The sequence below is a fragment of the Falco cherrug genome, chromosome 3 (assembly GCF_023634085.1).
Source record: "Falco cherrug isolate bFalChe1 chromosome 3, bFalChe1.pri, whole genome shotgun sequence".
Lineage (NCBI taxonomy): Eukaryota > Metazoa > Chordata > Aves > Falconiformes > Falconidae > Falco > Falco cherrug.
The window spans coordinates 29,391,270-29,417,805 of NC_073699.1; the positions used below are offsets into that span (position 1 = coordinate 29,391,270).

General features: G+C 39.5%; 1 protein-coding gene across 1 annotated transcript in view; it reads left to right on the top strand.

Annotated features, from left to right (window-relative positions):
- The first annotated feature begins 3,674 nt into the window (after window positions 1-3,674).
- The window catches only part of RGS22 (regulator of G protein signaling 22), a 62,587-nt gene continuing 39,725 nt past the window's right edge, over window positions 3,675-26,536 (top strand). Inside the window, exons 1-8 of the mRNA XM_027814168.2 lie at window positions 3,675-3,737; window positions 6,228-6,290; window positions 14,351-14,572; window positions 18,341-18,426; window positions 20,262-20,427; window positions 20,776-20,947; window positions 23,378-24,059; window positions 24,619-24,780. Of these exons, the coding sequence (XP_027669969.2) occupies window positions 3,675-3,737; window positions 6,228-6,290; window positions 14,351-14,572; window positions 18,341-18,426; window positions 20,262-20,427; window positions 20,776-20,947; window positions 23,378-24,059; window positions 24,619-24,780 (1,616 nt within the window). The remainder of the gene's footprint in view (window positions 3,738-6,227; window positions 6,291-14,350; window positions 14,573-18,340; window positions 18,427-20,261; window positions 20,428-20,775; window positions 20,948-23,377; window positions 24,060-24,618; window positions 24,781-26,536) is intronic.

Consider the following 26,536-nt stretch of genomic DNA (forward strand, 5'->3'; position numbering starts at 1 on the left):
ATATACATAAAACTTTCAGCTGCAGTGCATATATCGGTTAAGATATTATTCAGCTTATCTTTTAAGTTTTGGAAATATTGTTCTTCCCTTTAAGTGAAAAAACCCCCACAAAACGATCTACCCTAAAAAGCTAATTAGACAGCTAACAACACTCCACCAAGGCGATTGGATGTATTATTCTGGCATTTGGTAATTACAGCAGTAATTACTAGCCGTACCCCCAGGAGTGGGAATGCACATCTGGAGTAGAGGGTGTAAAATACCATGTGTTTCTGGGAGATGAAGCCATTTTTCTTGCCTCTATGATATTTGATTTGCTGCTTATTCATTTTTTGACAGTCATCAATTCCTGAACTTTAAGCTGTAGTCCAGTCCCTGAGCATGTGCATTTGTTCTGTTTTTACATGACCATGGATTCCACCAGTCATGTATGAATTAAAATGAAACTTTTTTCACAGCTGAAGAGTATGACTGGAGATACTATACTGTTCTGTGAAAGGGGGCACAAATATTAAGAGTCTTCTGGGAATGGGAACCTCCTTGTGCATCTTGGACATTTTGTGAACACAGCTGATGGATTAGGCTCCTCAAAGAAGCCCTTTGTGTAACTTGCGTACATGACTTCTTGTACAACTGATCGCAGTTGATTTATGCCAAGCTGCTGAAATCAGTGCTGTCCTGGAAACAAGCAGTGGTAGGACCTTTGAGGGAGCTTTCATGCCAAAAAACCTGAAGGTGCCTGAAGAAATTATGCAGACCTAGGATCAGATACTAGCGACGTAGGATGTCTTTCAGATCACAGTTGTGGAACACCTAAAGCCTGCTGAAATCCTCATATGGGAGCCTGAATTCCTTCTTTACATAGCTTTTGTTGACCATACCAGAAATGTGACTTTTTCCTTATATCCTAGAGTACCCCCTCGAGCCAGGGAAGAAACTAACAATCTGGGAGTAGACTGTTCTATGGCTCTTAATATCTATTCTCCTTCCACGTAGGCTATTTATAAACTTCTCCTTAACCGGGAGAAAATGTAGCTGCCTTTGGATTTCTGCTAGGTCCAGGCCTGGGCAGCAGGTGGAAGCAGGGAAGGCTGTTACCAAGTCTGCAGGTTGCATTTCTGGCACATCACAGTGGAGCTGTTTGTACCTGTTAGGGAACAGCCCAGGTTTCACCGCAGCCTTAGCAAGACAAAGCTCCACATGTTTTCTTGCTTAACTGCAGGGGAAGTTCTCTACCATAGGCAGTACTGACTTTGTTACTTGGGGTCAAACCTTACAGCTTGCTTATGGATGCAGGTTTGTTTGATGCATGATGTAAATCCATTGGTCATTAGTGGTATGATTTGAGATTTATATTTTTTTTAAGGCAAAATCCCACGTGGCTTGAGGGTTTTGCTAACATAGGAGAAGCTAGAGTATCATTTTGGATTAAGAGCTGCCTAGGTCAGTTAAGAAAAGAGCATTTCATTTTATTTCTTGCTGCAAGTATCCTCAAATTCCTAGTTCACAGGCATCTCTTTTGGGACCATATCATCAGTGTGCCTGATGCCTACTTCAGAGAGATTTGTATCAGCAGTAGAAGTTATTTGCTTAGCGCTGAGCTCATCCCATGCATTGTTTGCAGTGCCATAGCAACCCTGCCTTGCTGTGAGCCACACAGCAGAGCCAGCCTGCCCCGGTGCAGACCAGCAGTCCCCAGCCAGACCGAGGAACTCTGCAGCTTCTACTTCTGGTCTGCAGTCAAGGATTTCACCTTTGCAAATGAGGCCGTAAACCTGCAGATGGGGGTGCCAGCCCTTATGTATGTAGATCCAGGATGCAGTCGAAGAGGCTTACCACTGGTATGTAATGGTTTCCACCTGGGGTGATGGACTGAATCTGTGTCAGATGAGGTCTGACCCCAGGATGATTGTCTCAAGTACAGACATGGTGATACAAAAGTGGGGGATTTTGAACTGCTAGGTTTAAACTTGCCCAGCAAAATACATCAATCTGAAGAGAGAACTTTACTCCCTTCAAATGGCATCACAAAAAATGGAATATTCTCTTAAAATGGGTGAGATTTGGTTAGCTGGGAATGCCCACAATTACATTTATTTCAATTTTATTGTATGATTCGTAATATTTGCTGTTCAAGGCTCCCAGAGTTTCATACAAATCTGTATTTTTGTTAAAAAACAGTAAGTAACCAAATTTGCTGAAAGAAGTTAACTGATATGTATGAGAAATAATCTAGTTCAATAATACTTGTATTATCTTTAAATCATTCTTGTGATAGTCAACCTTTTTATGCACGGGTCAACATCACTGCATGTTCTTCGAGTTTATTTTACTTCCTTAGGCTGTTATTTTATTTCAGAATATCCAGGAAGGTTGTCATGCTTCACTACTTTTTGTTTCTGTTCAGTAATCATAGCTGAACAAGCTTGACTGTATTGCTTGGATAACGTATGATTTTCAGTTTTTGTGTTTCAGAGCCTCCGTGTATAACAGAAGAAGTGCTTGTAAGTATGCTTTATAAGCTTTGATCCTTCATTTTGTCATGCAACTGTAGAGCAAAAAAAGCAAAAAACATTTTTGGAAACTGTTGTCTAGTTTCTCTTTTCTTTCCTCTGTGAAAGTATGCAGTATTGAGTACTTTCTTAAAGTTTTCTCAGACAAAAATTAACTAGCTTGAAAATAAGAAAAAAAAAGTAACGGGAAACTGGAGAATAAGGATGGAAATGGAAAGTGAGATAGGCTGAAGGAAGGAAACAATCAACTGAGAGGTTCAACATGACAAGTTTAACAACCTTCTCCTTATTTACCTTTCTTGCTTGTAGTTCATTGTAGGATTTCCCTGAAGTTTGTCTTCTCATTTGAAGAGATGTTTGCTTGCTACCCCATATGAAATGACACCTTAAATCTTGTAGCATAGGTAACATTTGTCTCTTCCACATTTTGGATGCCTTTGTAACTGTGTATTTTACAGTACAAATGTATTGCTATTTCTTTTGAGAGCCTCTAGATACTATTTTATTATCATAAACAGAAGTAACACGAATTCAGGTAGAGATAAACTATATACCTCCCAAAGGTGGCTGGATCAGTAGCACAACTGAAGTGCATCTACACTCATGCATGCAGCATGGGCAACAAACAGGAGGAGCTGAGAGCCATTGTGCAGCAGGAAAACTACGGCATAGTTTGGAAACACGGTGGGATGAGTTGCACAACTGGAGTGCTGCAGTGGATGGCTATAAACTCTTCAGAAGGGATAGGCAAGGAAGGAGAGGTAGTGGGGTAGTCCTGTATGTTAGGGGGTGTTTGATGGTCTAGAGCTTAATGATGGTAACAACAAAGTCAAATGCGTATGGGTAAGGACCAGGGGGAGGGCCAACAAGGCAGATGTCATGGTGGGAGTCTGTTAGAGACCAGCTGGCCAGGATGAAGAAGCAGACAAAATATTATATAAGCAGCTGGGAGAAGCCTTGTAATCGCTAGCCCTTGTTCTCATGGAGGACTTCAAGTTACTGGATGTCTGCTGAAGGTACAACACAGTGGAGAGGAAATTGTCTCGGAGGTTCCTGGAGTGTGTGGAAGACACCTGCCTGGCACAGCTGGTGAGTGAGCCAGCCAGGGGAGATGCCCCCCGCTGGACCTGCTCTTTGCGACCAGAGAAGGACTGGTGGGCGATGTGGTGGTCAGAGGATGCCTTGGGCATAGCGATCATGAAATGTTTTTCAATTCTTAGAGAGGTAAGGAGGTGGGTCAGTAGAACTGCTGCCTTGGACTTCCAGAGGGCAGACTTTGGCTTGTTTAGGAGCCTGGTTGACAGAGTCCCTTGGGAGGCAGCCCTGAAGGGTCTGGAGCACAGGTCTTATGAGGAGCAGCTGAGGGAACTGGGGTTGCTTAGTCTGGAGTTTTGTACTTTTTCATGATGGCAGCAATAGAGAAAACTATCAAATACTATAGGTAGAAAATCATTAGATTTGTTTCCATAAAATAGCCAAGAAATTGTTGTATACCATTGACAAAAGGATTTTAAAATGCCTTTCAGTGTTAAAAGAGTGACAGAAATCAGGATAGGCCTGGGATATTTCTATTTGAACACAAATTGCATGAAGGCAAAACTGCAGTTTTGGACCAATTTTTAGCACACTTTGACCTCCAGTTGCAGTTGTAAGGCAGCTTTTTCTAGTCATAACATGGACTGTGCAGTAGGAAAGATGGCATGGGAAGAAACAAAATGATTCCTGACACAAAAATCTATGCTATAGTATTGTATATACAACTCTACAACCTATATTGTGCAACTATGAAAGTGCAACTATGCTTTCAAATGGAAATGAGGCTAACCGCAGAAAAACTTCCAAAAGCCATAGTAAAGTCTATTGTGTATAGATGCAGTAAGATCAGTAAGTAGTGAAGCTTGCATTAATAAGATCATAAATATTTTATTGATTAATTGACCACTATGTTTACATTTCTTGCCATTATATGGGACTACAGAGAATTATATCCTTGACAAATTAAAAACATGTTACCTGCATATTCTTAAAGAGCTTATATTTCAGCCAGCAATAAATTAATTGTTTTGGATAAGTCTTTTGAAACAATAAAATATTTTCACGGGGTATTATCATATCTAGCCATCTTCAGATTGATCCTTATCAGTGTTAGATCTAATCATGCATTACCCAAACCAAACACGAGGCAGACTGCAGCTTGCTTTTAATGAATTTGTTTGTTGTTTCAGCACTTGCTGAACTAAGATTTCTCGATCTGACTAATTGCCTAGTGACAGCAGTGAGAGCATTTCCTGTTGACTTCAAAATGTTTTGAGTTAGGCACCTTGCTAAATTCTCTTATTTAATCAGTGTCCTAACATCTCCAGGTCCATGGTACTGCAATTGCATTGGACTGTGCACCTGTGATCCAAATAAAGTGCAATCTCTGTAATGCAGAAAACCTTGCTTTCAGTGTTAGCTTTCTCCAGGAATGTGCATGAGCTAACTTGCCTGCCTGTATCAGTTACAGCAGCAACCATAAGTGCTAAGAGAGAAATGTTGGCAGACCAAGGATGGACAAACACCATCAGGTCTGGTTCTGACTTGTCATGCAGCACGTACGGGCCTTCCTGAGATCATATTAATGTACATTAACTCAAGATTTCTTCTTTACTTGAGTACAAGCTGTCTCTTATTTCAGTTAGGCACTGTGAGGTTTGGATCAAGGTACTGCGTGCCTACAAGTGACATACATGGTGCGCAAACCTCTCTTTAATGCTATTCCTCACCAGTGCATTTCAGTGCTATGAACTTAAGAATGAGAAAACAAGATTTGTGTCACAAGACTTTTGTTGATATTGGCAAATACTTTTGATTCAGGTGCATTCTCCTTGAGTTGCAAGACAGAAATAATAGAATATTCAAGAAACAGGAACTCCTAAAAACTTTTGAGAAGTCCTCATTTTCCTGAAGACAGGTTTCTGAAGACCAATGGAATAATGTTCTACTTTTACCTTCTGTTGGAATACGGGTGATGGTGTTGACTGCAGTAGAAATAAGATTGGGATCCATACTTATTTATTTGTCAACAGCAAAAAAAATAATTTATATTCTACAGCTTTTGAGTCTTGTTAGCAGGATTTACAATGCAGGGGTCAGAAAGGGTATGAAACCACCTGCTGATGCTGCCTTCACTTCTGATGAAGTCAACAGGAACCCTCCCAGTTCTGTCAGATTTAAACTATGGCATACACTGCTTGCTTGATGAGCCAGATTATAGATCAGTGAACTGTTTTCTTATTCCCAAAACATCCCCAAGCAGCAGCATGGGAGCAGAAGCAGCCTCTGGTGAACTTTTATACTCCCCTCCTTCCCAGATGCAAGAGAGAAAGGTATAATGTGGGGAATTTCTAAACTGTTAGCGTATCCATATTTTTTCAAGAGTAAACACTCAGATTTTCAGCTTTTAGAAGCTGTTAGATTTATGAACACTGAATTTGTGAATTTCTTGAGAAAGGATTTACTTTCTTATGTGTTTTTTAAATTGCTGAGAACCTCAGTAGTGTGCAATGGCTAGGTTATAATGATGCAATGATTATATTCTCAAAAGTGGGAAATAACATTTTGCAAAAGTTTGCATGCCATATCTCATGGAGAAATAATTGAGGCAACAGTGCATTCAACCCATGTCAGCACAGATTAGTACAAGCCTTGCTTTGTGGTTTTGTCTCCCTACAGGAAGAATACTTAGCCACAGATGATATGCTTGTGGACTACTTCAATGAATTTTTGAGTCTTCCAGTAAGTGCCTTACAGAAATCTCTTGCAAAATACAAGAAATATCTTACTAAGATTAATAGTAAGGTAATTCAACTTAGAATATTTCGCATTTTGCCACTGGGTAGTTAAATGGCTTTTACAATATGTCTGTAATTTAATGGCAACAACTCTTTATTGCTCAATGTTATTTTCAGTATCAGGAAAAAACACCTAGTATCTGGGCTTCTGGGGACATGTTTTCTCTTGCAGATTTATGTATTTAAATCACAGTGCACCAAACCAGTATAATTAGGAAATGAAAGACGCATAAATACTTATTAAAAAAGTATAAGGAGTCCACTTCTATTCCAGTACCACATGCTGACATAACAAATGTTTGTCCTTTTGCATTCTTCTGGTAACACACTCGGTGATTAATAAATATTCTAGCTCAGGAACCAACTCAGTTTCTCTTCATGGCTGTGAAGGTCTCAAAGCTGGCACTTCCCTCTTCTCCCTTTCCATCTGCATCTAGAAGTATGTAGCCTTACGCTGTGTTCTGTGTGCTGATCAGGTTGCAGTTAGACCACCATACCCAGTGCCCTATATTAAATCCATTGCCCTACATTTTGTTCCTTTTCCCCATAAACTACCCTGCCTCCCCACACTCTCACAAGAGTCATATGTACTATCCTGCTCCCTTAATGTAGCAACCTCACCCAATAGTATTCATGGCCCTATCTTCATTCTCTCCATCCCTACACCTCACACCCATACTCCCCTGCAAGGTTGCTCAGACCTTTCCACAGTGTCACAGTGGCTCCTGTGGGGTCTCCCAGCCAATCTACCACAGAGCTGCCCCACAGTCTGTCCCCCTCCTAAAGTACTACAGTCCAACAGACTGCACTACGACAACATATACTCATTTCTGCAGTTTGCTTGGTAGGCACCATCACCAGCATTAGGAAAGGGAAGAATATTTCTTGATGCTTCTTGGACCTAAGACTGTGGTGCAGCCTCTTTTGGAATAAATTCAGTTAGATTCAGGCTTACTAAACTAAACATAGATGTGCTCTCTAAGACAAACTGAACTAGATATAGATGTGCTTTCTAAGCCACATCATAGATTTGTGTAAAAGTACACATAATGGGAGTTGCAGAACTAAGGATGGTAGAATGGTGTTCTAATGCCCATTTTTTTATCTTAAAATAGAATCTGGAGGTATCAACTTTACATCAGTGTGGATTTTGTTCATAGCAGTGATACTGACTTCTTTCAGGAGCTCAGACTTTCACCACACTGCCAGATTTTTTCAAAGCTAGGGAGATACAGATGGAAGAAAATTGTGGAGAGAGGACTGTGTTTTTTCTCTCTCTCTTTTTTTTTTTTTTTTTTTTTTATTCCCCTTGCAGCTGCTTTAGGATGTCTGCCTAAATCCGAGCCTAACTACATAGCTTTTAAACCCAGATCTCCTTCCATGTGCCACGTTGTTCTTAGCATCGGGATACCATCCTGCACATCTCTGCTGCTTATTTGGAAATGATGGTACATTTTTTCCCCATATCACAGAGGATCGACTGGGTAAGAAGTTCAGCCTACTTAGTCTCTGGGTCTCCTTGGACATGCACAGATTCCAGGATATCTATTAGAGGCCAAAATTCCTTGGCCTCAGAGGGCTCCTCAGCCCACAGTCCTGGAACAGCTCAGCATCTCTGAACCACAGCAATTGTCCAGGTGCTCCTTACAGCTCTGGAAGCCCACAGAAAAGAATTCATGGACACTCCCGAGTAAACATGGTTTTACACTGGTAATCTTAATAGGTTTTTAACATGACACATGATGTCTCTTCTATATATTTAGGAAAACAGATGCTCTATTATCTATTTACCTGTAATGTTCTCATAATTGCTTTTGTTTTCTCATTGGTCTTTTCCTGAGGATTTACCCTCTTCAGGATTAAGTTATATTAATGCCTTGAGTTCTGTGGTTTGAATACCTTATATTCCCAATTCCCCTCTCCTTCTCAGAAGGTTTCTGCTAAAACACTGCATTGAAATTTCCATTGCTTTATTCTTGTTGTGCTTATACACTGTTGCCTAGGAACAGTATTACCCAGGTGTGCTAGTAGTTAGGCAACAAGTTAAACTGAAAATATTGTGTGACTTGATACAAGAAATCAGGGGTAGCGTGTGCTTATTTTAAGAGACTGCTGCTGTGTTGATTTATACCAATAGAGTATGGAAAATTGTAACACTGGGGACTTGCTATAGCGGCAGCAGATTTTTTTTTCTTTGATTTACAGTATATCCTCTCAGATATTCTGTTGTTATAATAATATTCAATACAATCTGACTTGAATATCTAGGTACTCCAAAGATCTACATACTGTAATGGAGGATAGTCTGTACAGAAAGTATTTCTGCAAGATAAAATAATACAAATAAACCTCATGAGGGCACTTGTTGCCCATAATATGGTGATTTCACAGTAGCAGAATTCAATTACATGACACACAAACAAGTTACACCTTCCTTAGTAACTAATCTAAAATGAAAGATTTAAGAGAAACATTGGTCTGGATACATTTCCATTTCTAGCTGGTCAGGCATCCCTAGAATTCAAATCTTTCATCCATGTATTTGAAACATCCCAGAATATGTTTAGCCAGGAGTGAAATTTCAGAAGTCAGAAACTGCCATCCAGCTCAGTGTTGGAGGCTTAAGAAAGAAAGCACAGTAGTGTCAACTTGTCTCCTGCACGCTGCAAGCTGCCTGCTACTCACTCCACTCCAAGTCCATGCTGGGGCCTTACCCCTCATATTCCAGTTACCAGTGATCTTGATGAGGACACACTCCTTATCTTTGCAACCTCAAGGGGTTGCACTAGAAATAAAAGACCTAACTGCATCTCAGCTGAAGCATATTCAGGAGATGACACTCTTCATTTCATAATGAGTCTCTGGCTGTGGGTTTCTCTTGCAGCACAAAGCTATCAAGTAACCACAATTTTATCAACTTCAGATTTGAAGACTACTTCTTTTGAAAGTCATTCTCACTATAAAAGCTCTCCACTGAGTAGTCTGGGATCCAGGATTTGATGCAGGTGATGATTCTGAAAACAAACAAAGCCCAAGTAACAAAGTTTGGGCCAATCGGTCATTCTGAAAACAGAACTGTCCTGAAAACCTAGTGCTGTGGAGAGTAAAACCAGACCTGATCTACGAGAAGCAGGTGATGGAAAGTGCAGGAAGCAATCAGCTCTGCTGCACAGTTCAGGCCCTTCTCTGTTTTGAAGATGGCTGTGAATATTTCAATGCATCAATTTAAGGCATGAATGTGTGCTCATTAGTTTCCTCTTGTCTTTTCCAGCTGTGTGGAGGGAGGCTGCAGGTGCAAAAACAACCTCCCTTAAAATGGCTTTTACATGAGAAAGGCTCTACTTGTATGATATGTTGAGACTTATCCAGGACTAAAACTTGCTTGATATCTTTGACATCCAAGGAAGCAAAAGAAGCATTCCTGACATCTTATTGATAGTGACTTTTCTCAAAATGCTCTTCTCCTTTCTCTTAATTAGGTTGTGGTATGTGGTTGTGACTTGTGTCTTATCAACAGAAGGGAAATCCTGGACTCGTTAAAGTCAGTGGGAGAGTTGCCATTGACCATTGTGTGCAGTGTGAATTTTCCAGGCACTTGATAGAGCTGCTCAGATTCTCTTCTGGTCTGGACTCTCACTGACGTTTATTTATGATACACACATACCCATCTTAAGGAAGTTTTGGCAAAGCTCCTGGATGAGGTCTCTATTCATTCCCACCCTTTCAGGGCCTTAACCTAAGAAGCGGCCAAGCTGTGGTCACTCTCTTTCTCTTGGGATCAAACTACATTATTTGGGGTGGGATGTGGTGAGCATATTTACACATTTGTTAACTGTATCTGAAGTGAAGTATATCTGAAAACTGTTAAGGCAGAGAACAGTGAGATTTATATGTCTGATATCCTGGCAACACGGTGATGGATGCTGTTTTGGTTTCTGTTTTGGGAGGACTGAGAGAAATTTGCCTTCCTTTCAGTTAAGTGTATAACTTTAGGTTTCAGAATTATGTATTCTATTTATTCTTCAACTGAAACCATATTCAGTGTGCACTTGATGGCTAAGAGATTCTTTGCTGTCAAAAATGTACATGCAATTGTTTGTTTATTTAATAGTATTGCTGTACCACAGTCTGAAAACAGCTTTTTGTTGTTTGCTTGGAGAATTTTTCTGAAGCTGAGATTACTACACTGAGTTCATCGGTCATACTGGGTTCAAGGGGAGAACTGCCTGAGTGAAATAGTTTGTATACAGTCTTTGTTGGTATTCTCAAGTCCTTGTTGATCCTATTTATTGTGCTAAATCAATAATGTATGAAGCCCAAGCTTCAAGGCTCCTGCCAAACCTGATTTATTTTTTCTTAATATCTTGAGGTATAATTTGGCTCTGGAGTTTTCCCTCTCTGTCTTCAAAGGATCAAAAATTGGCCCAAACTAGAGAAAGAATGATACACTTAGTCTTTGGTTAGTGTATTTTACTTGTCTGTAAAAAGCCAAACCACTTGCCAAATGTGGGGTAAGAAAGACATTTCTTAGTATATTAGATTGGCACACATAATTTTCCCCCTTCCTTTATAGTGTAGGCTGTCATCCACTCCTTAACACAGGCATCTTCACTGAAGAGATTCCTCATTATTGCAAAGACCTAGAATATTGGTGGTGTCATAAACCTCTCTCATTATTATCCTGTGAAACATTGTAGGATTTTACAGCACTTGGCTTCAGTGGGAAAGGTTTTATGTTTACTACAGAGTATTGAACAGGGTTTTTTTGTGTGGCTTGTAATGTGTGGGAATGGTTAGTGCATTTTGCTCCAAAGTTCTTCACATACTGAAAGGGAAATGGATTGACTGATCCTTTCTCCTGTACTGTAACTGGGAAAATGTTTCCTACAAGAAATCAGGTTAATTATATTTGGTTTTGTGTTCCCATCTGATTTTTGTCATAACATGATCACTTTTATTTTTGTGGTGGGGATGAGTTAAGGTCAGGACCTGTTCTTTTGTTATACTAATAAAAACATTCTGATTTCTCATTCTAGTTTTCTTAAGTAAGCAAGTAATATACACTTGTCCAGAAAGGTTTTAACTATTCTAAAATGCTTTTATATGATAGTTTGATAAGATGCTCTATCTGGTAGAATTTGGGTACAGAATCATAGATCACTTAGGCTGGAAGGGGCTTTGCGGAGGTCTGTAGTCCAGCTTCTTGCTCAAAGCAGGGTCAGTGCTTTAGTATAGAGATCAGGTTGCCTGGCACTTTCTCCAGCTGATCTTGATAACCTCCAACAAACAATTCCATAGTATCTCTGGACAGCCTGTTACAATGCTAATCATCCCCAAATTGCCTTTTTTTCTTATACCCATTTGAGACCTCTGTTGTTTCAGTGTATGACCATGGTCTCTTGTCCTTCCACCATGTACCTCTGTGGAAAGCCTGGCTGTAACTTCTCAGTAACCCCTTTGTAAGTACTGTAAGACTTCTGCTAGGTCCTCTCTGAGCTGTCTCCATGCTAAACAAGTCCTCTACCCTCGGCCTCTCCTCACAGGGCAAATGTTCCAGCCTCTGACTGTCTCAGTGGTCTTCTGCTGAACTTACTGAAATATATGAACATTCTTCTTGTACTGGGGACCCAAATCTGGGTGAAGTATTTCAGATATAGTGTTACTAGTGTCAAGCAAAGAGGATCTGCTGGCTGCTCTCTGACTGATACAAGAAGTATGCATGCCTCCTGATGTTCTTGGGGATAGGTAATTATACCTTGGTCCAAAACCCAGAAGTCTGGACTAGAACCACCTTTTTGAGTCAAATATGTAGCGTATGAAGTCTTAATGTTCTTCTCCCATCAGTGTATGCTATTTTGTTCCATTAGTACATTTGTCTTATAAATGATTTGTAGTCGGGCTCCCAAAATAGCAATATACTTTACATTTTAAAAATCGCCACTAACATCTGTTTCACTACGTTAAAAGTTGCTGTATGTTTTCTGTTCAGTTAATTAGAAAGCATACTGAAAAAAGTAGACATAGAATAAGTTACAAAGGATTAAGTAAAAGTAGATGTGTGTGATAAACTAACACTTAGTTTTCAAGTTGAACAACATGGAACTAAAATAATCTGGTTGTGTCTAGTCATGCAGCCCTATATTTTGGAATTTGGACTTTGTTTGCTTTTTTCCACTAGCAAGAACATTTCAAATCTTAAGAGACTGAGGCACCTTGTTTCTTAGTGTGCTTTCTTCTGTGTCTTTCTTCAAAACATAAAATAAATGAGAATACATTTGGAGGTTATTAAGGTTGCACTTAGTCACTTAAAAGCTGGTAGCAGCCCAAATTAGGTTTGAAAGTAAATGAAATGTACACATAGCAAATTGGGAGGAGGACTGAATGAAGTATAGAGAAATCCACTACACATAAAAGGCTCTTTAGACTGCTGTTCAGTACATCTGGAGAAAAAACACTAAAACCTGCAGAGTACCCTGGAGAAAATTAATGCCAGAAGAGGCACAAGGTGTCAGAGAACAAAAACCAAGTCATGATTTCAACTGAAGTTAGGTAACTAAACAGAGTAATGCAATTCGATGCCTGGCTCTAAGCAGTGACAGTCTGATGTCATAGGCACGAATCATACACTTAAAGCTCTCACATGCTATGTGCTTTGCCAGGCTGAGCCTCCACAGTGGGAAGTTATGGAATAAGCAGGGAATGTTGTAACCACATGTTGCAGCCACATGGTTCGATCCTGGGCATTGCTCTACAAGACGTTGATCAACAAGGGGGCTTCAAACAGAAGCAACAAAATAGCTAACACTGATGTGTTTACTTTGGAATTAAACAGGTGTGAAGAAGAATAAAACTGGCCTGTAATATATTTTTATATGTAGCGTGTATTCAGCATATCTAGTATGTATATGAATTATGTCTATGTGTGTGTATATATGATATATGAAAAAGTTCAAGGAAATGAAAAATTCAGTGCTTGAAAAAATAAAATAATCTTATTAAGTGCAGGGGAACGACAACTGTACAAACACCAGGTGGGATCCTGTCTGGAATGAAGCCAAAAAGAATTTTGGCACTAGGTCTGGATATGGCCAGGATTTTCTTCAGTTCTTAAATACAACATACGCTTTTGTTTTCCAGCTCTGTGCGGAGACGCTTATATGCTCTGGTTGTATATAATCTTGTATTCATAACTGTCTTGGGTATCCCCCATTACTTCTATAAAATCCATCCGTATTTTCTTTCTTCATTTCAAGTAAGAGAATTTGAAAGATAGTCTTTTAGGGAAATACCTAATATGAGAGGTCAAAAGATGAAAGATGGCTTTGTTTTGATGTGTACACAAGTAATGGTTTTTTTGGAGTTGACAGAAGTTACAATTAGCTGAAGTTGAAATTTGGTCTACCCCATGTATTACACAGTACCTGTCTGAACTAGTGATGTACAATAAAACTTACTACAGGCCATAGGTTTTGGTAGGTGTTTGACCTACAAGTAATAACATGGTGAAAAGCCTTTCCTACATATGGAAACCTTCAGATTCATCCTCCTCAAATGCATCTCACATTTAAAAGGTCAGCTTCATTGTTAAACTTTTCAAGCCTTAATTGTTTGTGGTAAAGAATGAGAGAATAACATTGGAGATTTGATCACGTAGGTAAGTAGTCCCCTGCAGAACAGTTACTAAAGTCACTGTGAATTATATATTCTAAACATTTGTGTACTGGATCTATTATTTGCATGTGAAAAAGACTGGTCTGTGTTCTAGAATGAGTTAAATTCTTGACAATTAAGCATAGCTGAGACAAAAAGTAGGAATGCTTTGGAAAGCTGTACAGCAAAGAGACTAAAGAAAGGAATACAGAAAAATTACTATTTCAGACCCTGAACATAAGCTACAGCAGGCAAGAGAAAGAAGCCTTGTAGTACCAACTTGTGTTCTATAGGATGCTTCTATACGTCAAAAAGTAACTTTCTTAAATGAAAGAGTTCCCTTTTCTTTTGCAGACTTTTGTCCAGCCAGTTAAGTTTAACTCTGACTTTGGGGTTTTTGAAGTAGTTAATGATGCCCCACAATGCCTGGAAAGCCAGCTGAAAAAAATTCCACATGATCAGAAACCTCCAAACCCTATTTATGATGTTCTAAGGAAAGCAAAGAATGATGGGCAGCTCTCCAAAATGCGCAGCACTTCTCCAACCTTCTATATTGATCCAAATTACAACACTCTGGTAAGCATCTTATAGCCCCTGATTTTATATTTAGATCTTACTGTAGAGATACTGGCAGTAGTTATTGTTGTGTTTGGCTTGGTAGCTTGGGAAAAATGTTAATTTATGTTAGGAAAACATAATGATGGGCCAGATTATGCCCTGCAACGCACATGTGTCTAGCAGACAAGTGAATGGAATTACAGATGTACATCCTGTAGCACAGAATTTTGAAGATTCTGTAGGGCAGGATTCAGTTGTGTGGTCTGAATATTTTTTAATATTAAAAGAAAAAATATTATGACAACAGTTACTTTAGTAGTGATCCCTGGAATGTGCAAATTGACTGAAACTAATGCATCTCAGTCTTTCCTTATTAATTAATTTCCTTGTGTGGCTATGAGCTCATCTGTGGTCTGGCAACACATAAGTCTCTCTTCCATTAATTCCCAAAGGATTTACATGGTTAGCATCAATTGAAATGGCCAGAGAAAATAATCTTTGGCAACAAGAAGGCTAAACTAATGGAAAGATAGGTTGGATTTTAGAAAAAAAAATCCTGTTTCAGACTTGCTCAGACAGAATCAATTTTGGTTTTCTTACCTGTTTACTTTCAGGGCTTTTTTCAGTATCAAATTGGGCAAGTTAAAATCAGGAGTTGAAGCACCATATACACATGAGAGGATACAAGACGGTGAAGTTAGTTGTGGGAGTTTGCCTCTAAACAACAGCTTTGAAGGAGAAAAAGTATTTCACTGGGATACTTGGTTTATTCCTTTCTTGCTTATTTTGCATTGGTGTGACCGATGTGACTTCAGTTCATTTCATTCAAGGCCAGTCTAAGGTCTTGCTACATTTTCAGAAGGGGCTGCTCTGTATTACGTCATAGCTGGAAAGCTGAGGGAAAAGCAGGGAGTTGTAACAGACTGCTGCTTCGCTTAGTGCGAGCTTAATGATTTTCAGAAAAGAAAACAGTGTTGAGAGAGAGGTCAAAAGGCAATGATGATTAAGAAAATGATAGTAATGTGAGACTGCAATTATATGCATCTAAACTGGACAAATGTTACAATAAGACAAGGCTCACAGACACCCTTACTGTGTCAAATAATTATTTTCACCAATACTTTGCTTGAGAGCAAAAAAGCAGAAAAGCTAGTCTGGATTTCTTATTTGCTCTCAGGATTCAATAGAGGAAATATTATGTGCTTGTGCAAGTGTGGTTAACCTTGCTCTTGGGGATAACATCACATCATGGCAACTGTGAATGGCCTTTCTTGACAAATTCAAAGTAATTTCACTATTACTTACATCTTTCATGTGGTTTGAAGCAACAAGGCTCCTGTATTATTTAAGAACATTTCTCTGGGCCATTTTCCATAGATGGGAAGCACGATAGCCCTTTGAGGAGCTGTACCTTTCTGTACACTTCCTTCTCCTTTTGAGGGGAAAGGGTGATATTTCTCATTTTTGATTCCTCCTTTACTGGACAGGTAACATAGACGCATTACGCAGCTCAGCTTGGTATCTCAAGGTTGAGCTGGAACAAAAGGCCTGCAAAACAACATACCAAAAATTGTTACTGCCACTACACAAGGTGAAAGAAGGCAGCTTCATTCATTGTACTACGCTGTAACTGAACCAGAAGAAGTCACCCCAGACCAACTGCATCAAGTAGTTCAGTTCAAATCAAATAGGATTTGATCTTTCAGGCATTGGGTGATGCTGCCTTGTTTGATTTGACTGCTTTCTTTACACTAAAGAGATTGAACATTACATTGCTACAAAGAGTTACCTTGAGTGGCCATCACTGGCACATTACTAATGAAAATGAGCTATAACTGGAGAATCTCAGTAGGCCCTTCAGGCTACAGCCTGAATTAAAACACATCTTCCCTAAGAAATACACCTAGTGGTATTTTTCTCTGTATTTTACTTCCCTCTCAGACTGTTACAAATTTACAGGTAAGAAAAAGTTCTCTGCATGTGTGCATGCGTAATTGCAAATTATTGATATGGAGGTAAGTATCTTCTTATCGGTATTCAAAATCAACATGGTGTAAAATATATTAAGAAAAAAAAACTGCAGAGTTGGGTAGAATTGATCACAACTATGGAAAGAAACTGGCTGGCATCCCACATACCTTACTTCAGAGAAACCCCAGTTCAGCAAAGCACTTAAGTATGTGTTTAACTTTAATCAAGGGAAGTTAAACACATGCTTAAACTTAAACACGTGCTAAAAGCTTTGCTGGATTGGGTCCCAGCAAGGCCTAAGGCTGACTGGGTAAGGAAGCTAACCAAGGTAACAAACCCCATCAGATTAAATGTAGCATCTTTCTCTGTGCAATGAGAAAGACTAGAGATTCTTTTGTTCTGATACTATACATAAATTTGTGTACCAGCCATGTACAGATGTGAACATGTTATGAATCACTCAGATAAAAAACTGGGCTGTGAGTCAGCAAATACATAAATATTAAATGCCAAAATAAAGAGACAATCTTCAGTATTTCAGAAAAGCTTGTCTGTTACCAAAAAGAGGCATACACTATGTGGTTGGGAATAATTAGCCTCCATCTCCACAAATTACATTGTATGAGCCACTGCCAACATAAGCTTTCCATATTTTGAAGTATTTTCTTCTCTCTAAATGAAACCACCCACTTTCTGAGTAATTCAGATTTTTTTTCAATCCCCTACAGATATATATGAGGCAGAAATAACCCTTGTCCCTAATGGATTATTAGCTCATGGAAAGAAAATTTAAAATGTAATCTGCATAAACCGATTATTTGATATAGCAAGTAGCATGATCCTTGCCCAAACTTCACCTGTTTTTATGGACAAGGGGACTTACTACATTCTTCCAAATCGTCAGTCTTAACCACTAAAAGGAAAAATGCACCTCAGATAAATAAAACAGGCTATCCCCTAAGAGTGGAAGAAATATGCTCTTAAAAAACATGTTACAAAGTGTGCTGTGTGTCATTTCTAAGGGAAATATCTATGGATCACTGTGGTTTATAATGCTCTCTGTGTGAGACCCTAGGCATAGTTTTTTGGTTAGCTGGCTCTGTGTAGCTCACTGCTTAACACCTCCCTTTCACACCGCAAACCACTCTTTGGAGGCATCTTCCTTTCTGCTTTGAGGAGGCACTCAGACCTTCGGAGCAGAAATCTGTTATGGGCACGACTCATAACACACTTAGGTTTCCACTATCATAGTTACTGTATGCAATGCAGTTATGCAATGCTGCAGCATGGAAGTGGGAAAGGTGGTAACTGATTGGCTTTTTATTTTTTCAGTTTTATTTTTAATATCCACAGTGCTCTCGTTCTGGGGGATAATTTAACATAAGCATTCCTTATTCTTTGAATTATTGAGGAAAAATGTGATAGTGTTTATGTGTAACATGCGATAAAGTCAGAAAAATTAGCAGTTTCCTATTGCAGAAAATTTATGAGCGTCTAATTTGTATTTGGAACTGTACAGTAAAAGCATGATTCATACACACATTATTTCTGAAGGAAAACCACCCATGATTTGTTTAGAAAACTGCACACATAGGTGAAATCAGATTTAGACCTTTTTAGCTGTTAATAGGAAAGCAAATTAACTCAATTGTCCCAGCATGATTAAGGCTAAACTGGATAATAAAGGTGATACTCACTGTGTATTTGTCTTCCTGAGACAGCTTCTGTAGAAGGGGGGTGGAGAGAATCAGTTACATGGCAAACAAACCAAGAAAGTCAAGAATGTTGCAAAACTTTGGCATTTCTTTTTAATAGTGTCTTGACCGAGAACAGGCAATTCAGTGGATTAAGAAAGAAAGGCTTCCAGCATTCCTAGAAAGTGACTGTTACTTTGAATACAGGTATTGCAAACTTCTACGCTGCCTTTCAGTTTTAAATTTGTACATTTTTCTCTTCTGTTTAATTTACCTTGACAGTACTCTTAACATGTTTTCTCCCACCTCTAGTCCTGTTTGTTTAATTTTAGAATTCTAGTGACCTGGATAAAGACTTTTATCACTCATAATTCTGTAATTTTCCTTGACCATGAATTACATACTATATCACACTGTTACAAAGAGAGTAAGGATGGGGTTTACTGATTTCTAAATGTCTGTTCCACAGAGATATCATGGTAGCAATACATCTTTCTCTGTCAATATGTAAGCCACATAAGTGGAAGTTATGAATCCATGAAATCTATTTGGAAAAAACAGCCAGTCCTTTTTATTTCAATTATTAGTTTTGTGTCTTTGGGCCCAGTGTCAGACTTCCTTTTGCAAGGCCCTTTGTGGGATGCTGTGGCATAGTCAAATGATTTACACACTTGCTATATTTTTCCAGATGTCCTTTCAGCAGATGTTCAGGAGATTTATTGTACTTTTTGGGAGGATCTGCCTCTACATTTCTTAAGGTTATGTCTGGATGCTGATAGTTGTGGTGTGTTTCAGAAGCCCTAAAAGAAGAGGCAGCCTGGTAGTGCAGTTCACAGAACTCATGTTTGCTGATTGTCACGACAGACTAATTACTGGGGTATAGATATCTACATTAAAAATTTCAAAATATTTTAAACTTTCAATATCCCAAAGACTGCACTTTTCCTCCATCTCTCTGTTAAACTCTGGAATGTCTGGGACAGTCAAGGAGAAAACCACGCAAAGAACAATCAAACCATGAAAGAATGCTTTATTTTACCTTTAGTAGCAGTCTGCTTTACAGGTATCTCAGCCTTACGAAACACTAGCTTTGATCTTCTGCTATAGCAAAGTATTTCTTTGATCAAGCAGAGTTACCTATGAGTATTGGTAAAATACTCAATACATAAAACTAACTTGAAGCATGGACCTAATTTCCATTGACATCAGTGATTTAAGTGCTTTCCTGAATCAGAATCTAGATAAACTGAGATGCTAAAAGGAAAACTTGCGTTTAAAGGTGAAGACAGCCTAACCCTAGAACAAAATGCTATTTGCCCTCAAATATGGGGGACAAACAAAACTGGGCATTCGTTCATGGTTGCAGGCTCAGGCACAGGCTTCTTTTTCCCTTCACATGCACCTTGGTTGGTTTTGTACTGCTTTCTTAGTTAAGTTCTGCTCCAGTTATTGCAGTTCTAAGACTGCCTTTCCTGAGCACTGCGAGGTTCATGCGAACACAAGGTAGCACTGGCATGCGTTTCAGTACTATGAAGTCCTCATACAGCAGCCAGCTGAATATTATAGCGCCAGCTGTCTTGTTATCATCTGAAAGTTCAATTAGTATGATTGCTGCTGTGCACTGCTGCTGGAAGATTGCTTGTATCAGGAGCAGGAAATAAAGTGCCTGGTGGTGAAACAGGGCTTCTGCAACCTGGGAGAATATTTCCATTTTAGTGATTAAAATGTTCAAGGGCTTCTGGGCAGGGCTTGAAACTGCATAGATACATGCGAGGTCATCCTGACAGAAATCGGTTTTACTGGTAAAGCTTGATAATGCAAAGCAGGCCACCATCTGTAAAGCTGGTGGACTATGGAGTGACAACATTGGCATTTACATATGTGACAGCAGGCGAAGGGTGAAATAATAAAGCTGATCATTAAGTTCTCTTTAACAATTTATTTTTAGATTGATCATGTTTTTTATTGCCTATTCTGGGGAAAATCAACTGTTTATCTGATTAAAAGCTAAAATCAACTATTGTCTCAACATTTAATTTCAGGCTGGCTAAATTGATATCACAGGTAGAATGGAGCAAGACTGGCATTAGTTTCATTATAGATAGTGACTACTATCCCTGGATAAGGAAGCAAGACCCAAGTTCTCCCCCTCCTGAGGAGGATGACATCTTGTTGACTCTGAAGAAGTTCTACATATCGCTTGGCCAGGTAAATAAGCATGTTTAGCGGGTGTAACATCAAGAGAGACTGAAAGTATTGGGTTAAATTATTGTAACTGAGATCATAACGTAATTGGACAACTGATTCTCTGAATATCCCTTATTTTCAAAGCTCTTTGTGCTATAGAAGAAGGTTAATGGATTGTAATAAAGCTTAAACAGAAACAGCGTTAACAGTATGCTCAGCAACTGTTATACAGCTCTCTTCACTGGGAGCTATAACTACAGAAATCTACACAGACTGCACAAAATGCCTATAGACACTAAGCCCTCTGCTCTCAGAAACACTGCAATAAATAGAGAAATTTGGATTATTCTATGACATTTCTTTTCCTAGGCTACAGTTTCCCAGACAAAGGATTGGTTTACATTAGCACAACAAAGTGAATCCACGAAAACTACAGATTCATTTACGGATCCTGTAGCTTCTAGTCAAATTCAAGATATTCAGCGTTTGCCTGGGCAGCATGAAAGAGACGATTCATTAAGTGAAAACCATAGCCTTCTGGGTAAGTAATAGGGGCTCAGCCGTAGTATTTATAACATAACTCTGACTAGGTGGAAAGAAAAGGCATTCCAAGGAATTGCTGCTAACTCCACTTACTACCTTCTGAGTATCACATGGAACCTTAGGCTGCAGACAGGGATTTGTTTCTTTCCATAGACACAACATTGTATCAAAATTAGAGCTAGTAGCCAAGTAGTGTTGTGGTAGTAGAAGCCTCTTTTCTCACATATTTCTATAGATATCTCAAAGTTTCAGCTGAGGTTCCCCGCCACCCCCCCCCACCCCATCCCCCCATTTGATATGTTTTGAAAGACTTTCTTGTCTGGATTCTTTGGGTATTTGATAATGTATGATTTGTACTGCAGCCACTTTCTTAGGTTATTTATGTTGGGCACTTAAAGGCCCTTTGGCTGCCAGTTTTTATGAATCGTATAGAACATGGTTGCTTGTGACGTTTCTGTCTGTCTGTCAAATTTAACTGAAATTGTTCAGCAGGTTTCAAAGGTACTGAGAGAACATACAGAAGCACATATGGACATACCTGATTGCATAGCCTTGCTCCTGCTCTGTAGGCAATAGCAAGATGAATAGAGAAGACTCAGCTCATATGTTAGTTCTCCCCCATTTTCATAAACGAAAACATTTTAGACTCAGTATTCACCTGGTGTAGGGGTCAGGCACTAGAAGCAATAAAGGGCATCAGCTGAGTTTTTCAGAGCCAATTATAAAGAGTTCAATAGCTGAAGGTATTTTCTTGGACAATCCCATTTGAATTCCTTGCTCACTGCTTCAGTTGCATCAGGGTTATCAATGAATATCTTGAGCAAAACCCTGAGACACTTGGCTTTTGATTACTCAAGAGCGGTGTACCTCTCTCCCTAATTGCCTCAGGTCTTATGAAATTATTCTTTATGGTTTAGTTTCACAGAACCGTTAAGAAGCTCTAATTTTGATTGTCAAGTGAAAACATTTGAAATAACTTTAGAAATAAGAGAAGATATTTTAAATCACACTGGTATTTATTTTAATGTCAACATATTGTGCCATATGTACTTATACACAAAATTATGTAAGTGCAGAGCAGGGAATCTCTATGCCATATTCCTAATCCAAGTGTCTCTCTGTGACAGTGGCCAGCCCTGGAAGTGGCTTATTTTGAGAACAAGTTGGAAGGAATGTCTAAGTGCCACAGTCATTTATTGCCTGGGCCTTCATAGAGCGTTATGTAGACATTACAAATATGACTTTAATGGATCTTAAAAAGGCTTTAGCTCCTTTTCTATTACAGCCTTATGTACTGCATGTGCGCAGAGATTGTAGCAGTCTCCTCACTGACAATGTTTTGTCTTAGTGATACAACAGAGTATGAAAGCCTACATATTAGCTTTAATAAAATATAGAATTCTATAGTTTAAACACTGGATTGATATGAAGATGTTGAGCCACAATTGAACTATGACTTTTTTTTTTTCTTACTTTCACTTAGATTCTGCTGCTGTTCACAATATCTGAGTTATTCTGCGCAGTTTTACAGGGCTGACTTGTACAGTGACAGCAGCATTAACCTAGTATGTATAGTCAAGGTCATCTTTGCTAACATGCTCCAGAAGTACTTGATTTGCTGAAAGTCTGGCAGAAGTAGAAAAGATATTCGAGCAAGTTAAAGCAGTAAGTTTCTTTCTCAACAGACCAGGATGGCAGGGCATGCTTAATAGGATGGGGATAATGAGGAGTCGAATAAAAGGAATTAAGTAGAGAAGTGTAGACCAAAAGACCAGGGCTGGTTACTGTTCTGAACTTGTTAGTTATGAAACATCTCTAAATGGAAAGGACTCATTTCTGGGTGGCAGACCAGACTGCAGAATTGTTAAATGTTTACAGAGCCCTTGACATAATAATTTGCTTTGTTGTCCTTCTATGTATGTCAAGATTTTACCCAACTGACAGAGGTCTGTTCGATGTTTTAGTCTTTTGCAATAATCACCATAAGTAGACAAATAATTATCACTTACTAGCTTCCTCAGGCCTAAACAAAAAACAGTCCTGCTGCATACAGTGACTTTGATCAAACTATGACCAAATGCTCAGGAAGAAACCAGGCCTTGCAGCAGAACAAGGTGGTTTAAGAAGTGCTGAGGAGCTGGGATGCTCAGCTGAGTAAACAAGAAAATTGGCTCCAGGGGGAATTGTTCCTGAACTCTGCTGGAATGAAACAGGGAATGGGTTTCTGAGTCGTGGGGCTGAGTTTCTAGCCAGATAGCAACAGCAGAAGTACCTCTGCTATTCCCTGCTCTGCAGTATGACATGGTCTGATTGTTCTGCAGCAGCACAATATAAAGACGTTGCGTTTTTTTAACTTGGAAATGTGATATGCAAGAGAACAGTCCTGAATCAAAAGGCTGTTCAATTAACTTCTCTGATTTAATTGCAGAAGCAGGTTCCCTGTCTAAGGAATGCCACCAATGGAGTTTCCTTTCCCCTTCAAGGACAGTATCAGCAAAAGCCGACATTATTAAGGAGACATCCAGAGAGGCTGAGGGGGGTTCTTCTGTGGCCATTGCTGAACCTCCTTCCCACACTCAGTTAAGAGTTTATCTAGACCCCAAATGGGACAATGCAACAAAAGAAGAGAATGAACAGGAAAGCAAAACTTTTCAGACACCGGAAGAATTTATCCCAGCTTATACTCAATTTGTAGCGAAGGAATCCATTTCAGAACTGACCCACCAGCCAGCTGCTGACATTGAGGGTGATGTGGATTTCCACAAACAGCCTGAAGAATTCAAACACAAGTTAGCAAATAATGTATGTGTCTGTGGTACTGCAGAGTCACTCTCTTCCCAAAGTTCTTCTCCATTTACTGTCTTGGACTCTAAGGGGGATGTAAGAGAACAAGATATGGAAGAAGTAAGCTTGAGATTAAGTTCTGAAAGTGATGGGGCAGACAGCGGGGCTGCCTGGTGTATCAGTCACAGGACTTACGACACTGGCAACAGACATGAGTTTGAAAGATTCAAGAAGTTAATTAAAGGAACGCTTGGGGAGAGGTACTTGTGGCTCTGGATGGATATTGAAAGACTGAAGGCTTTTAAGGACACTGCAAGACAGCAAAGGTACTTCCATTATTTAACAGTTATTCCCATTGTTTTAATACGTAATTGTAACCCAGCTAGAAAATGCAGGTTTTGAGATTTCATAATAAACTGTAATGTTCGAATAGAACAGACACAATTAAAGTAATCACGAGTGTTCTGACAAGGTAATTCAGGAATGACTGCTGAAGCTGATAAAACTTTTTGCAGAGTCATGTTTGCAAGGCTTACATGAAGTCAGAATTGCTGTAGTATTAAGGCTTTGTTTGAAAGAGATTTGGAAAATAGATGGCAACACAAAGAAAAGAAGAACAAAAGAACTTAAATTCACAAGTAGGGCATTCAGTATGACAAACTGCTTTAATGAAAGGCTCTGCTGGATTCAAATTGTCTGTTCTGAGGCACTGTACGTTTTACCTTATACACAACCTGTCTCTAATTTGTGGAAAAATTGTTTTGGCTTCTGCCACTTGCAATTAAAAACATGTTGCATGACAACAGTTTAACCAGTAGGATGAACTGTACTGGTTTCTGCATAGCATCTGATACATGTTTATGTGACTATTTTTGTTGACTCAAGGCAACTCAGTAAGATGAAAAAACTCTATCTGTTGAGCAGTGGAGACTTCTTCCTCGGTTCAGAAGTGTTACTCAGACTTGATCTACTGCATGGAGATCAGTGGAATATAAGGCATTTAAGACTGATTCAGCCTGAAGTATTGAAACCTCTACTTCTTTACTGGTATGAAAAAATGAACATGAATCTATTGTTTACAAATTTTCCTTTTCTCTGATAAGCATATTAGGTTTGTTTCATCTCACTTATCTCATTGCAATTATAGGAAGCAATGTCATAAATAGTAGCAGATGTTACCTCCGAATTTTTGACTGAGCCTAAAATACACTGCGATCTGCTGAGAAGCCGGGTAAATCTGCCTTATTGAGCCCTTGTTATTCTACTGCCAGAGCATCTGAGTTACTTTATGTATAGCTGCCTTGGATACCATTCAATTAAACTTTAGGCTGCAGGGTAGAGAAACCCCTCCAGGCACAGAAGGCCAATTCTGTCCTAACCTATTCCCTAGATTGCCCTTCTCAAGTTTCTGAGGATGTTCTGCATATACATCTATATGGAATTTGACCCTGAAACTTTACTGTTCAATGTCTGTCATATAAAATGCCTTTTACATATTGACAGCTTAAGCAAGAATACAAATTCTAATGTGTTTCCAAAACATAACCTAAAGTTTTGAAGGTCTTGTCTCCTCCCTAAGGGGGATCAACAAATTGCAGGCATAAACAAATGCCTGCAATTGTGAACTTTGCTGCAGAACCTCATGAGAATTGTGGTCTGTATCTTGTGACCTACAATCCTTTCCTATTCTTTGCTGTAGGATGGATGGGGTATATCTTCCTGCAGACTCATAAAAAGGCAACTATGTAATGGTGCAGAATTTGCAACCTAAGTTTATTTATGTGTAGCTTTCTTTTAGGTTTGGAAGAGTGCAATTTCTAAAAATATCTTTAAGACTAACTTTTAATTCTAGGTACTTATAGCATCATCTCTTAGAATCATAGTATCACTTAGGCTGGAAAAGACCTTTAAGATCAAGTCCAACCATTAACCCAGCACTGCCAAGTCCATCATTAAACCATGTCCCTAAGCACCGCATCTATGCATTTTTTAAACACTTCCAGGGATGTTGATTACATCACATCCCTGGTGGGCAGCCTGTTCCAATGCTTGACCACTCTTTCACTGAAGAAATTTTTCCTAATATCCAATCTAAACCTCCCCTGGTGCAACTTGAAGCTGTTTCCTCTTGTCCTGTTGCTTGTTACCTGGGAGACCCACCCCCATCTGCCTACAGCCTCCTTTCAGGTAGCTACAGAGTGGTAAGTTCCCCCCGAGCCTCCTCCTCTCCAGACTAAGCAACCCCAGTTCCCTCAGCTGCTCCTCATAAGACCTGTGCTCCAGACCCTTCAGGGCTGCCTCCCAAGGGACTCTGTCAACCAGGCTCCTAAACAAGCCAAAGTCTGCCCTCTGGAAGTCCAAGGCAGCAGTTCTACTGACCCACCTCCTTACCTCTCTAAGAATTGAAAAACATTTCATGATCGCTATGCCCAAGGCATCCTCTGACCACCACATCGCCCACCAGTCCTTCTCTGGTCGCAAAGAGCAGGTCCAGCGGGGGGCATCTCCCCTGGCTGGCTCACTCACCAGCTGTGCCAGGCAGGTGTCTTCCACACACTCCAGGAACCTCCGAGACAATTTCCTCTCCACTGTGTTGTACCTTCAGCAGACATCCAGTAACTTGAAGTCCTCCATGAGAACAAGGGCTAGCGATTACAAGGCTTCTCCCAGCTGCTTATATAATATTTTGTCTGCTTCTTCATCCTGGCCAGCTGGTCTCTAACAGACTCCCACCATGACATCTGCCTTGTTGGCCCTCCCCCTGGTCCTTACCCATACGCATTTGACTTTGTTGTTACCATCA